This window comes from Erpetoichthys calabaricus, chromosome 7 (assembly GCF_900747795.2).
Source record: "Erpetoichthys calabaricus chromosome 7, fErpCal1.3, whole genome shotgun sequence".
NCBI lineage: Eukaryota > Metazoa > Chordata > Cladistia > Polypteriformes > Polypteridae > Erpetoichthys > Erpetoichthys calabaricus.
Genome location: NC_041400.2, coordinates 3298413 through 3312057, shown reverse-complemented (window position 1 = coordinate 3312057; position 13645 = coordinate 3298413). Strand labels below are relative to the sequence as shown.

Genomic DNA, 13645 nt, shown 5'->3' with positions numbered 1-13645 from the left:
ATTTACAGGCCTGAGTGCCCAGAGTAGGCCTCACCCCAGGCAGCCTAGTCCCAAACTAAAAAGGCAGGCCTGCACAGGCCCAGAAAGGGGGTGGGGGGCAAGTCTTTTAAAGTTCAAAAGTGTAAAAGTCCACAAAAATAAGGAGAGGAAAATTATTAAAAAAGACACCTTTGGTCAAAGGACCACACAGTGTTCCCTTAATACTTAAAGAATTTATTCAGCAGGATTCCAAAGGAAGATCAAAATCAAGAAGAATAACAAGTTTGCCTAAAAGGTTCACTTAAAAGCAAACAAATCCAGAAACGCAAAATCAGTAGCTTGAAATGAGCAGGAGAGGACGCCAGAACGTCCTGCTAAGGATGAATTATAAATTAAAAAGCAGGAATCACAAACACAAGCGGCCATTAAATACTGGTAGGGGCGGAGCCTCAACTGCAGAGATAGGTGGTCCCACCCCCGCCCCCCCTTAGGGTTTAAGTTAAACTCCTCTTATCTCCCTGGTGAGGGTCGTGGTGCCAGCAGACCCTCAGACGTCCCTGTACCCAGATGTAGATTCCAGCTCTTCTTGGGGAATTCCCAGGTGTTCCCATCAGCGGGTCCTGTGGGTCGCCCCTGGAGCAGCTCAATGGGAAGGCGACATTCTCAGTTGCGATGATTGATTGTGTTCTGCCCTTTTCTACCCTTTTTACCTTGTGACTTACCACACTGGTTTTTGGACTGTGTGCCAGGCTACACTTTATTTAATTATTATCTTCCCAGTTCTGAGCCTTGCGTGAATTCTGTCTTCCCTGTGCCATCTTCTGGACCCAGTCCCTCTCACAACTGCTGTTGCCTTGTGCCAGCAGACCATATGTGTGCCTTTCTGCATGGGCATGTAATGCCCTACTCATGCCTTCTCTTCTTCACTTGACATTATGATCTCTCACAGGCTTTGCTGGGACTCCTGGTTATTTGTCACCGGAAGTGTTAAGGAAAGATCCTTATGGAAAACCCGTGGACATGTGGGCTTGTGGTAAGCTGCCGCTCATTTGTCATTCTTGTGCAGGTTAGCTGTGCTCTTACTGTGTCTGCAGCTCATATTACATTAGGTTACACAATACCTTTTAATTTCTGTAAATAAACTGTGTGTGTACTTTATATGTGTGTATATCCACCTTAATCAAAGGAGAAGTGTCTGTGTGTCTGCCATTCTAACAGGTGGTGCATCACTAATATTTGTAGTAATAAAATGCATTGCATTTGTCATTCCAACAGATGGCACTTCATAAACATTAACACTGCTTTTGTGAACCCCATACCAAATGGCATATAACAGAGACGTATGCGTTGCATTTATCTTTCCAACAGATGGTCCATTACAAACATTTGTGGTAATGTATTTTATTACCACAAATAAGTGTATGTGTGTGTCTGACTAGTTGCTACTGTACATCTCTGTCATTCCAACAGATGGCACTTCCTAAACAATTGTAATTAATGCATGTTATTACTACACATAAGTATATGTGTATTTGTGTGCCTGACTGGTTGCTTCTGTATATCTCTGTCATTCCAACGGATGGCATATCATAAACATTTGCACTAATAAAATGCATTACATTTGTCATGCCAGGAGATGGTATTTCACAATCATTAACACCACTTTTTATGAATATACGCATAACATGGCACGCAACAGAGACCTATGCATTGAATCTATCTTTCCAACAGATGGCGCATCACAAACATTTGTAGTAATAAAATGCATTGCATTTGCCATTCCAACAGATGGTGCATCCCAAACATTTGCAGTAATGTATTTTATTGCTACAAATAAGTGTATGTGTACATGTGTGTCTGCCTGGTTGCTATGTCTCCGTCATTTAAGAAAATGGCACATCCCAAACATTTGTAGTAATAAAATGCATTTTATTTGCCATTCCAACAGATGGCGCGTCACAAACATTTGTAGCAATGTATTTTACTGCTACAAATAAATGTATGTGTTCATGTGTGTCTGTCTGGTTGCCATGTCTCTGTCATTTAAACAGATGGCACATCCCAAACATTTGTAGTAATAAAATGCATTGCATTTGCCATTCCAGCAGATGGTGCATCCCAAACATTAACACTGCTTTTATGAATCCACTATTGAAACGGTATGAAGCAGAGCAGAGACATATACATTGCATTTGTCATTGCAACAGATGGTGCTTCAGAAATATTTGTAGCAATGCATTTTATTACTTCAAATAAACACGTGTATGTGTATGTGTGTGTCTGTCTGGTTGCTATGTCTCTGTCATTCCAACAGATGGCGCATTACAAACATTTGAACTGGAGGATCGTGTGTGTGTGTGTGTGTGTGTATATAATAATATATATATATATTCATTGCATTCGTAGTCTGTGTCACAATCTGATTGTATGGGTGGTTACCTACCAGGTAACGCTTGTGGTTGGTCAGCAAGTCGGCTAACATCCACCACGGTGCCCTTCTTCAGTGGTGAGAAGCAGATCATAGAATGGTTGGAATAGTTTACTGTTAAATAATGCAAAGAGTACGCGACACGTGTTTCGCCCTCATTCTGCGCTCATCAGGCGTACACACTCACTGCACTCTCTCTCGGGAATCGAACCTCGGACGTCAGCGCTAGAGGCGTAACCACCCAAATAATCAGATTGTGATTCAGACTACGAATGCCATGAATGTAATTACCCCGATCTACATGGTGTCAAATAAAGGAACCACACGCCGTGGCGCAATGTTAGGGGCTTCGCCTCTGGCGCTGACGTCCGAGGTTCGATTCCCGAGAGGGAGTGCAGTAGAGTGTGTACGCCTGATGAGCCCAGAATGAGGGCGAAAAACGTGTCGCGTACTCTTTGCATTTATTTGACAGTAAACTACTTCAACCATATATATATATCTATGTGGTATATAGTCAGATCGCGTTTCAGACTACGAATGCTGTGAATATATTTACTGTATGTATATACGAGGGATGTTCAAAAAGTTTCTGCATTTTTTTTTTTTTTTAACTATTGCGAATTTCAAAAACATTTTTCTACAGTCACCTTCCTTTGCGATGTAATTTTCTCAGTGTTGTACCAACTTTTTATTGTCCAATTACTGCTCCTCCCGCCTTCACCATTTCCAACGAAAATATAAAAATGTGTAAACTTTTTCAACGTCACTTATATATAATATGTATATACGTACACACACACACAGTACATATGTGTATATACTGCCTTTTGATTGGTCCTTGAGCTGCGGTATTGTATGTGAGCCATCGACACGGTGGTCCCAAGGTTTCTAGTCCGGTCTGAGTGGCTGTGGTCCAGGGTCACTCACCAGTGTTGTGTTTCGTTTGTTCTTTTTCATCGTTTCAGGAGTCATCCTGTATATTCTACTGGTGGGCTACCCTCCATTTTGGGATGAAGACCAGCACAGACTGTACCAGCAGATCAAGGCTGGCGCTTATGACGTGAGTGAACCGAGTTGGAATGGGCATCGATGAATGGCCTGCTATTTGGCACTGAGCGCCCGTTCCTCTTGACGTGGGGATGTGTTCCTGCTCTTCGTCGTCTTCCTCTCTACTGCTTTACGCTTTTTGTCCGGCAGCCCTAATAATTTCTGATGTGTTTCTCTAGTTTCCGTCCCCAGAGTGGGACACTGTGACCCCGGAAGCCAAAGACCTCATCAATAAAATGTTAACAATCAACCCGGTTAAGCGGATAACCGCGGCGGAGGCCCTCAAGCACCCCTGGATCTGCGTAAGTCAGCCTTTCTCCTGGTAACGTGTCTGCGTGACGTCCATTCGATTTCTCGATCACTTCAGGACCCTTATAGCTCACTGTCCTAATCTCACACTGAACTCTTCTGCATCGATGATTTTTTTAATTGATATTTTCTTTTAATTCTCTTTTTAGCAACGCTCAACTGTCGCTTCCATGATGCACAGACAGGAGACGGTGGACTGCCTGAAGAAATTCAATGCAAGACGAAAGCTGAAGGTAATAAAGTGAAAGGGCGGCTGGAGATGTAGGAAGGGAAAGGGACTGCGCCCACCTGTAATATTCATTTTGAGACCCCGGGGAGTAAACTACAATGACATCTGAAGCCGTTAATTATGGGAGAGCTGGCACCTTTATGGACGGCCATGACAGGTGGACTTGATGTTGGCGTGAAACGGGCAGCAGAAGGTCAGAAAAACATCAAATTAGAGAGGGGCCTGAGATCTTTATTGTCACAAACGCTGTGAGAGCACAGCGAGCGTCCTGTGCCACAGTTGGAGGGACGATGGGGGGCAGCAGGGGAGTATTTCCAGGCGAAAATACACAAGAAAACAATCAGACGGTGATGTTTAAATAAATCCAATGAATAAGTAAGAGCAGCAGAAAATCGATAAACACGGTAACTAGGAGTCGCCCACCGCACATACGGGACTGCGAGACAGAACTTGACAGTCAAAGGGGAACAAAAGAAGATGGCAGCACACGTGCAACAGAATTAGAAATGAACCAGCAGGTGGGCACAGCACAGGGCAGGTGAGGTCAGAGCCGATGCTTGGCATTGGGCACAGTGGTCTTAACTCTCGACGGCACATGTACAGATGTGTAGTGTTTGGTGCCACAGAGGAGAGGCCATTAGCACATGCCGTGTACTTCACGGCTCAGCTGTTGTTGCTCCTCGGCGATTCCACTTCACAATAATGGCACCTACTTTTGACCAGGGGAATCGAGCAGAGCAGCAGTTTCACATACTGACTTATGGCAAAGGTGGCATCCTGATGACATTGCCATGTCTAAAGTCACTGAGCTCTTCAGTGCGACCCACCATTTGTCTGTGAAGACGGCACAGCCATGTGCTGATTTGATGGCACCTGTTGGTGACAACCTGAGCTCAGTCCTTTGAAAAGGCAGCCACATACGTTTGGCCATCCGGTGTATTTGTGACATTTGTCTGAGTGTGTGTTTGGTTTTCATTGCTTTCCCTAACGTGTACCTCTCATGTTGCAGGGCGCCATCCTGACCACCATGCTGGCCACCAGAAACTTTTCAGGTATGATGACAAGTCTGCATTCTGTGCGTCTTTCTCTCTGTAATGATCAGCTGATTTTTAGATTATCCACCATTCCTCCCAGTTTCAGGACCAAATATGTAAATTAAAGAGAGCAGCAGCCACAGCGGTGACCCCGAGGGACACCACTTTTAATGTTGTCTAATTCTGATAATAGAGAGAGAGAGTGAAAGGCACTATATAAGAGATAGATAGATAGATGTGAAGGCACTATATAATAGATATGGTAGACACTATATAATAGATAGATTGATGTGAAATGCACTATAAGATATGATAGATAGATGAATGTGAAAGGCACTATATAATAGAGAGGAAGGAAGGAAAGGCTCTATTGGTTGTGTATGGGTGTATTGATACACCTTGTGTGAGTATATACTGTGTATAGTCAAGTGTGGACACCAGGGGGCGTGCAGCTCCCCAAACCCCTGACACAACAGACACGGACCCCACAAGTTCAGATGACAGCCAGAAGATGAAGTCCATTGTTTCCTCCCCACCCCTTCTGAGAGTCTTCTGTTATATCCAGATATCCATCCTGCTGATTACGCCACTGTGATAAATAAGTACAATGATAATAAACACAGTGGCGTAGTTGGCAGGATACCAGGGGAAGATGTCCAAACCCACTTATGGATCTAATTCGTTAAATGGAGGAACAACTGTGCCACTGTAATAAATTAGAGAGCAGTAATAATTGGGATGCCAACCAGGCAAGTCTTATTTAATGATGGCAAAATAGTTCAAAATTGAAAAGCATGTCAAAGGTGTAAAATTACGGCCTTGGCAATCCACAAGGAGAATCACAGATAAGGCACCTTGGGTTTGGAGCTCTGTCTCTAATGGCATTGAGAGTCCGAAATGATCGCCCACTTGTAGTGGCTGTCTGCGTTTTATAGGAAATTCCTGGAAGGGTTGAGAGAGGAGATGACGTCACTTGTCTTCTGGCTGTGGTCCCTCAGAACCATGGCGGGCAAAGAAGATTCGGTTAGCAATGGCACCCCCTGTCGTCTAAGTGTGGTATTGCATACCTGGTGTGAGCCCTGAAGATGCCTGCTACTTGCACATGCTTAACAATATTTATATATACTATATATATATATATATATATATACACACACATATACATGGACGAAACAATTTATTCACAAACCATACTTCATATGTGCAAGATGATTTACAGGAACGTCTCGACCTGTTCACCATCATCTTCAACATGTGGACCATACGTGGCACATAAATTGTCCGCAAAAAATTGTATAAAAGTGCAGTATATACATAGCAGTGCCATTAGTGTTAACATAATTTTGACTTACCCTATATATATATACACACACACACATGTTGGCACACATGTTGGCACATGTGTACTGTATATAAAATATATTTTAACAGAAAAATGTGTGCAAAATAAACGTGATTATACTGCTGAAAGAACGAGATTTCCAGTTCACAAGTATGGGTGACTTGATGAAATCTGATGCCCCCATGCGGCGCTCCTCGAGTGTATTTCATTTTTATGTCCTGACCACTTTACAGTCCTGCGCTTGACGTTTTTTGCACGGGTGTGGGTGGCACAGTGGTGGGCACCTGAGACTGCAGGCCCGGCCACCGTCTCTAAGTTGGTCTGCTGTGCTCCAGTGGGTGTGCCCGGGCTGCATACGGGCACCACGCCCAGAAGTGATTCCTGCCTCACGCCTGACGCCGCTCAGACTGGCCGATGCTGGCCATGACGGTTATCTGCAGTGTGTTTTTTTTGCAGACTTTGCTCCTCCTTTGTTCTCTTAACCTATTGTTGCCTTTATTGCCAGATTCTTTTCTTTCTTTTTTTTTTCACGTATCATTGTTTGCCTTTTTTTCATTTTATTTTCACTTTCTTTTTTTTTTTTTATCCATTATTTGGGATGTGTTTCCTGTGAGGTAAGACCCCCGTTTTGCACGCAGGGATATTTTTTGCATCCCTCCTGCAGTCAGTGCCTGAATAATCACCGACCTTGCTTGCTGGAGTTAACCCCTTCCTCTCACGCCTGCCTTTTAATTCCAGTCCTTTACTTCTGCGATTCTCTCTCTAACTTTGGTCTGATGGTTACAAAGTGATGCTTAACTAAAAGAAAAACAAAAAATCAATAACTAAAAGACCCCCTTTCTACGCTTTGATTTGTTCATTTATCTCAAATGTGACGCTGAGCCCCTCAAGTCGGACGGGTGTCCTTTTCTTTCTGGCTCTTTGCATGGTCTTGAACGTTCACAGAGATGGCGCCCGTCGCTCCACGGCCTGCTCCTTTACTGTAGCTGAGCTCTTTGGCGTCACCGCTATATAGCGACTTGACACTTGCCAGTCAGCTGCCCGTTTAAGAAATGGGATTGCGATTGGCTCCTTTTCACATAGTCAGAGAGGGGACAGCATTAATGTCACCCCAGATTCTTCCAAAGCTGTGGGGGTCTGCGGTGGGTCGTCGAGGACTGAATCTATCAGACTGGCCAGCTCAGCTCAAGCTAAAGGGACAGGAGTGGAGGTGGGCACCTCTTCAGTTTAATATTTGAATGCTTCCTCTCGTTATCTCTGCTGATGGCTTTTAAACCCCTCAGCTGTCTTCTCCTGGCAAGCTGGGGCTTTTGCACGTTGCATTCTTGTGACTTTAGGACGAGTCGGGCTTCTCGTCACCTCAGAACAGTTCAGAAATGTCAAAATAGCAGAAATACGTGGCATTCGACGTAACGTGCGGTACACGCAGAGCGCACACAATCAATGACCGCCATAGTAACGGGGGGTAGGACCTCCGTCAGCTCTCCAGACCACCTCATGGATTCCACAAGATCTTTGCTAACATTCCTTAGTGATTCTGCTTCTCGGTGACACACGATGGCTTCACGCGGTTTCGGCAGATTTGTCAGCTGCACATTCACGGCCACCGCCCCCCCCCATCATCCCCTCCACACCCGTTCTACTGCATCCCAGAGGTGTTCTGATGTCTTCATGGAAAAGGCCGCTGAAGACCACCGGACTCCTCGTCATGTTCATGAAGCCAGTTGGCCCTGTGACACGGTGCAAGTAGCCACGGTGCCATGCATGCACATCTGGGCTCTTCTGAGGCGGGTAATCCCCCCAGATCTAGAGGGGGCATCTCATGCTAACCTTCCCGTCTTTTGTTCCCTGCACAGCACAGAGAAGTGAGAGCCACTGACTCCACCCCTTAAGGTGGCCCCGCCTTTAAAGTCGGCAGCTGGCAGAAGTAGGCACTCAGTTTGGACCACGACTGCACCACAGGGGGGCGCTCAGAAGCAGTCGTCTGTGACGGCCTTCTTGATTTTCTTTTCTTTTGTTCTTTGTACTGGCGCGCATGGCAGCCCCTTAGTGTTTTTGGACCAAATTAATCGAGAATTAAATGAGAACGATGGGGTTTGCACCCCAACATTGACCAGCAGAACTTGTGGTACTTGATTTGAGCACAGATGGTCAGCAGCAACACATGGCATTCAAGAGAATGATTGGTATCAACGGGCCCAAAGTCTGCCCAGGAAGCATTTGCCACACCACCACTGCCACCGCCAGCCTGGATTTCCAAATTCTCACCCTACCACCTGCGTGCCTCAGCATTTTTCTGGTCTTCAGCTGCCCAGTTTTGGTGGGCTTTGTGCCCACTGCAGCCTCAGGTTTCTGTTCTTGGCTCACAGGAGTGGAACCCAACGTGGTCTTCTGCTGTCGTAGCCCACCCTCCTCCTCCTCAAGGTGCCATTGCTGTGCATTCTGAGATGCTGTCCTGCTGCTCCCCACCATTGTGCAGGGTGGTCCTTGGACTTCTGTCAGCTTGAACCAGTCTGGCTATTCCCAGCTGACCGCTCTCGTCAACGAGGCCTTTCTGTCCACACAACGGCTACTCACTGGATGGGAGATCAGCAGGAATACGCCAAGCATCCTGCCAATCACTAAGGTCCCATTTTTTCCCCCTCTTCTGGCGTCTGATGTGAACGTTACCTGAAGCTCCTGACCTGCAGGATTTGATGCCACGCGATTGGCTGATCAGATGAGTGTTTCTTAATCTTTTTATTCTCGTCCTTGAAGAATCTCCGCTGACCGTCATGGTGGAGTAACGTCAATGCCTGTGGTGATCCGTCATGAGACTCTTTGCCAGCCGTTAGTGACCCGCTGAATACAACGGTGAGTCACGACCCCGTGTGACCCATCGCCCCTGGATTAGACGATTGCACGATGAAGCAGGTGTACAGGAGTTCCTAAGAATTGGCTCAGTGAGCGTGCCTACACAATTCTATACAACATACGGTGCCATCCCAGTAAATGTTGGGGAACCCACCGGGTCACAAAAAAGAAAACATTTTAGCAGAAATGGCGCCAAGTGGCGCATAGAAACCCAAATAAAGAGTCGCCGTCTTCATGTCTGGTGCAGAATTCCATTTCTTATCGCGCTTCAGTCCACAATGAGGGGCCTCGAGTATATAGAGAAGGGGCGGAGTCAGTTGCCCTCACTGGGCGTCGTCTATGTGGGAACAGAATGAGACAACAGCGCCACCTCTCGCCCCGAGGTGGGATTGCTTACCAAGGATGAGCCACGTGACAACACACACACACACCCCCTGATTGGCTTCTTCTGCGTTAGTATTTAATTATTTGTATACATTTTTGATGTTAGTTTTCCGCCGTCGAGATGCTTTAAGGAGTTACTTGTTTCCATTTTCTTGTCACACCATTTTGTTTTTACACAGCAGACAGCCGCGGACTTCCACGTCGGTCAAACACACCCGTGACCCCCCGTCTCTCACTCTGCCACAACCCCAAAGATGCCCTGTTGGCTTCAGATCCATTGACTGGTTAGGCCAGTGAAGACCACCGAAGCCGTCGTTATATTCGTGACACCAGCGCATTACCGTGCTGGTGGAAGAAGCCATTAGAAGATGGGGGTCTCCTTGCAGTGCCAGCTAACAGGCCAACATTCTGATCTCGGGTAGGCGTCACGCGTTGGTGGATAACCTCAGTGCTGCCCGCTGTACCATCTCGGCGACAAGGATGGGATTTGCACTGTGGACGGAGGTGGGGGTATAGTGGTGCAGACAAGGTGGGTGCTGACGGTGCTATCAGCTGACGTCACCCGCTTGCCATGCTCAGAAATGGCCCACTCAAAGATTTGCAGTCTGCAAAGAGAGCCCACTTCTGAGCCTGGCTGACCACCCATGGCAGTTCACCAAGGAGCCGCCGTGTGGCATGGTTTGTTTCTTGGTTTGTCATGTGGCCGCTGGGATGCACGTCACCATCAGTGTCACCACAGGGGGTCACGTGGTCCAAGTTTCCCTCCCTGAAGTCACTTGATTTCTCAAACCCTCCCAACCACAAGTCGCTTCACCGGTCGGTCGGTCGGTCAGGTGGTCTCGCGTCTCGTTCTTCCTTCAGGTTTTGGTACCCCCCCCCATCTCCTGACTGCGATCTTCAACCCGTGGTGACACAGTGCCCCCCCAAACTCCAGATTGTTGCTGGGCGTCAGACATGAGAATGGCTAAGACCCCCAGAGAGCCCTTCACTTCCTCCTCTTCTGCATTCGCTCTTCTCTTCTCTTCAGCCTTGTCGTTTGTTTTTTCCTTCCTTCCTTTTGCTGAGTCGGACCCCCCAGCCGTGTTTGACTTTGTGATAATGCTGACTAAAGTCGCCTGCCTTTGTGTTTTTAATGGCGGACTTTTTGTTTTCTCCTTTGCAGCAGCGAAAAGTTTGCTGAACAAGAAAGCGGATGGCGTGAAGGTGAGTGGGGACCCCAGTGTTGGCACCGCTTGCCCCTTCATTTCGGCTTCTCTCTTCACGGAGTGGGGCGGCAGGTGTGGATGCGTCGGCCGTTTGAAAAGCGAAGTCCCGTGACGCCGCCACAGGATGCTGCCCGGCGGGTCCTTCGGTCTCGATTTTAAAATCCTGGAACACGAAAAAACCTGACAAAGCAAAAAGCGCGTTGTGTTTGGTCAAAAACTCGTTGAGTGCCCACGGCGAGGGTGCAGGTCGGCCGCGGCGCTGCAGAATAATGTGGTTTTTTTTTTTTCCCCCGGTGTGTTGAAAGAAAGTTGCCGAAGTCACGCGCACGACTGTAGAATAAACGAATCTCGATGAACTCGGCACGATGCCACGTGCCGGACTGATTACCCAGGCTGTGGGCACAGCAGCACACCTAGTGGCCAAGTCGATAACTGCACCCGACTCCTGTGCTGTCAGTCAATTCCACAGATTTTTGAGTCCCCCCCCCCCCCCCCCGTTTTATATTAGGTACCGTATACACTCGCGTTTATGTTCTCCTGCAGATAAGTCGGGACTTGACTTTACCGTAGAATTTCTGGTATTTTATAATGTTGGTCATATGATAGATAGATAGATAGAAAGGCACTATATAATAGATAGATAGATAGATAGATAGATAGATAGATAGATAGATAGATAGATAGAAAGGCACTATATAATAGATAGATAGATAGATAGATAGATAGATAGATAGATAGATAGATAGATAGAAAGGCACTATATAATAGATAGATAGATAGAGTCAAATGTGCAAAACTCACACTATTGGTCCAAGAGATTACGATATGCTAATGCCCACCTGAGAGAGTAACCACGGGGCACACGGCCTTTCTCTTCTCTCCATTGTGCCTACGTGACCACACAGTGATGCCCGGAGTGACGTTTGCACTGCTTTGTGTGTTTGGTATCTCACACCCTCATACACCTTCATCATAAGAGCATTCCTCATCTACGATCAGAAGAAAATATGAAGCTGGTTTTAAATTAAAAGTCGTTGAAGTGGCAAACGTAATTGGTAACTGCACTGCTGCAACAAAATACGATGTGTCTGAGAAACTGATGAGCGAGATTGGAGGAGGCACAAAGATGTAAAAAATAATAATAATAATAAGTGTGGCAAAGCTGAATGGGCGTATAAGTCGGGGGTCTGATTTTAGTATCGATTTTTCAGGTTGTAAGACCCCAACTTATACGCGAGTACATACGGTATTTATTCAGGGCTGGGCAGATACAGAAACAGAGTTTATTCTTGTATTAAGTGCCCTATGCCACTGTGCCATTCTTCCTAGTTAATAAAATGTAAGGGGATGTCTGGCATGGGCTGGCATCCCAAACTGGGACAGGGCATTCTTCATTACCCAGCCGGGGGAAGCCATTACTCCGAATACGGTGTCTCCTCCAATTCCTTACTTACCTTATTCCCCCCCGGCTGTGTAATGTATAATGAATGCCCTTTCCAGGTTTGGGATGCCAGCCCATGCCAGTCCTCCCTTACTAAAGTTAATAAAGCTTTTGTAATCATCATAAGCTGCACGACTCTCTCCATACAAACAACTGTAAACCTGCTTTTGCCCACCCCAGCATATAACAAATTTTCAAGCCCCCCCCCCCCTGCATTTTTTTTAGTGTGGTGTGATGTCACAGAGTGGTGAAGCCCCTTCCTGAAGTGTCCGAGTCCCCATAATGAGAGACAAATGAGGTTTTTCGACTTTCCTTCTGACGCACCTCGGTGTTGGGGTCTGACGAGGGGGGGCAGCTGATTCACTTCCTCAACGTTACATTTACCCCTCGGAAAGGGGGGGGGGGAGGTGGGAACAAAAGTTGCTGTTTTCCCCACAAGTTATTACGTGTAACAGAAACGTGTAAATGTAAAAAATGGCAACATAAACGCAAGAGGAAAGGTCTGTCGGGTGCCCACCATGACACTGATGCAGGTTTGGCACACGTCCTTCACGTGACGTGTTTGAGACGGTCACCAACGCACAGCCCGACGTCACAATCGCACTTTTTTTTTCTGTTACCCGATCCGCATGCCGGGCACGCCCCTTGTGTTATTGTGGGCTACTACAGTGCCAGGCTGAGTAACTGCCCTGTTATGCCCAACACGAGCCTCGACAGTCGCCACATTGTGATCGGGGGGAGCTGACGTCTCACTTGTCTTCTCTTTCGGTTCACAATTATTTTGCCTTTGTGTCTCGCAGCCACTGTGGCGCCACCACCTGACCAAATTCAGCAGGCGCATCGGGAATCAATGTCACTGCACACGTCGTCATCTCAGTCACCCGTCCTTAATGCTGCCTTTGTGATTTTCACTGGAGGCTCCGCCCCCTCATGAATATTGATGAGATTGGCAGAAAGCACAGAACTATTTATGCTTATTGGCATCATGATGTTGTTATTTCATCCACTAGATGGCAGCAGGGCACCGTCCCGTGTGTAATTCCAGCCTAACACTGCAAAGCGGATCAGCACACGTCACCTCTCCAAGTGGCACTCGGGTTTCCCCGAACTGAACCCGAGTCCTGCTAGGGGTCAACGCTGAGGCGCTTAAAGCAGCTTCTTTAACACCGAGACGCTTACTAAATGGCAGAGCCTGCTGGTTTCACTTCTGTTTCTTTCATTCATTTTTCTTTATTCTCTGCTTCTGACATGTGGCAGATCTCAAGGTTGCTTCATTTTATTTCATATACGCTCACAGCTCGATGGCGCCGCGGTAGCCCGAGACCCGGTGATTCGCTTCCTGGGTCCTCCCCGTGTCTGCGCGGCTTTCCTCCCACAGCCCAAAGACTTGCAGG

General features: G+C 46.9%; 1 protein-coding gene across 12 annotated transcripts in view; it reads left to right on the top strand.

The window, feature by feature from the left end:
- The window catches only part of camk2d1 (calcium/calmodulin-dependent protein kinase (CaM kinase) II delta 1), a 151569-nt gene that overhangs the window by 120523 nt on the left and 17401 nt on the right, over positions 1-13645 (top strand). For 6 of the 12 annotated variants that reach the window (XM_028805088.2, XM_028805086.2, XM_028805079.2 and 3 more), the window contains exons 8-13: positions 929-1012; positions 3373-3467; positions 3634-3756; positions 3913-3996; positions 5002-5044; positions 10771-10808. In XM_028805088.2, coding sequence (XP_028660921.2) covers positions 929-1012; positions 3373-3467; positions 3634-3756; positions 3913-3996; positions 5002-5044; positions 10771-10808 — 467 coding nt within the window. Of the gene's footprint in view, positions 1-928; positions 1013-3372; positions 3468-3633; positions 3757-3912; positions 3997-5001; positions 5045-10767; positions 10809-13645 lie in introns of all 12 variants that reach the window. The other 6 variants (XM_028805084.2, XM_028805081.2, XM_028805077.2 and 3 more) reach the window with 1 other exon arrangement.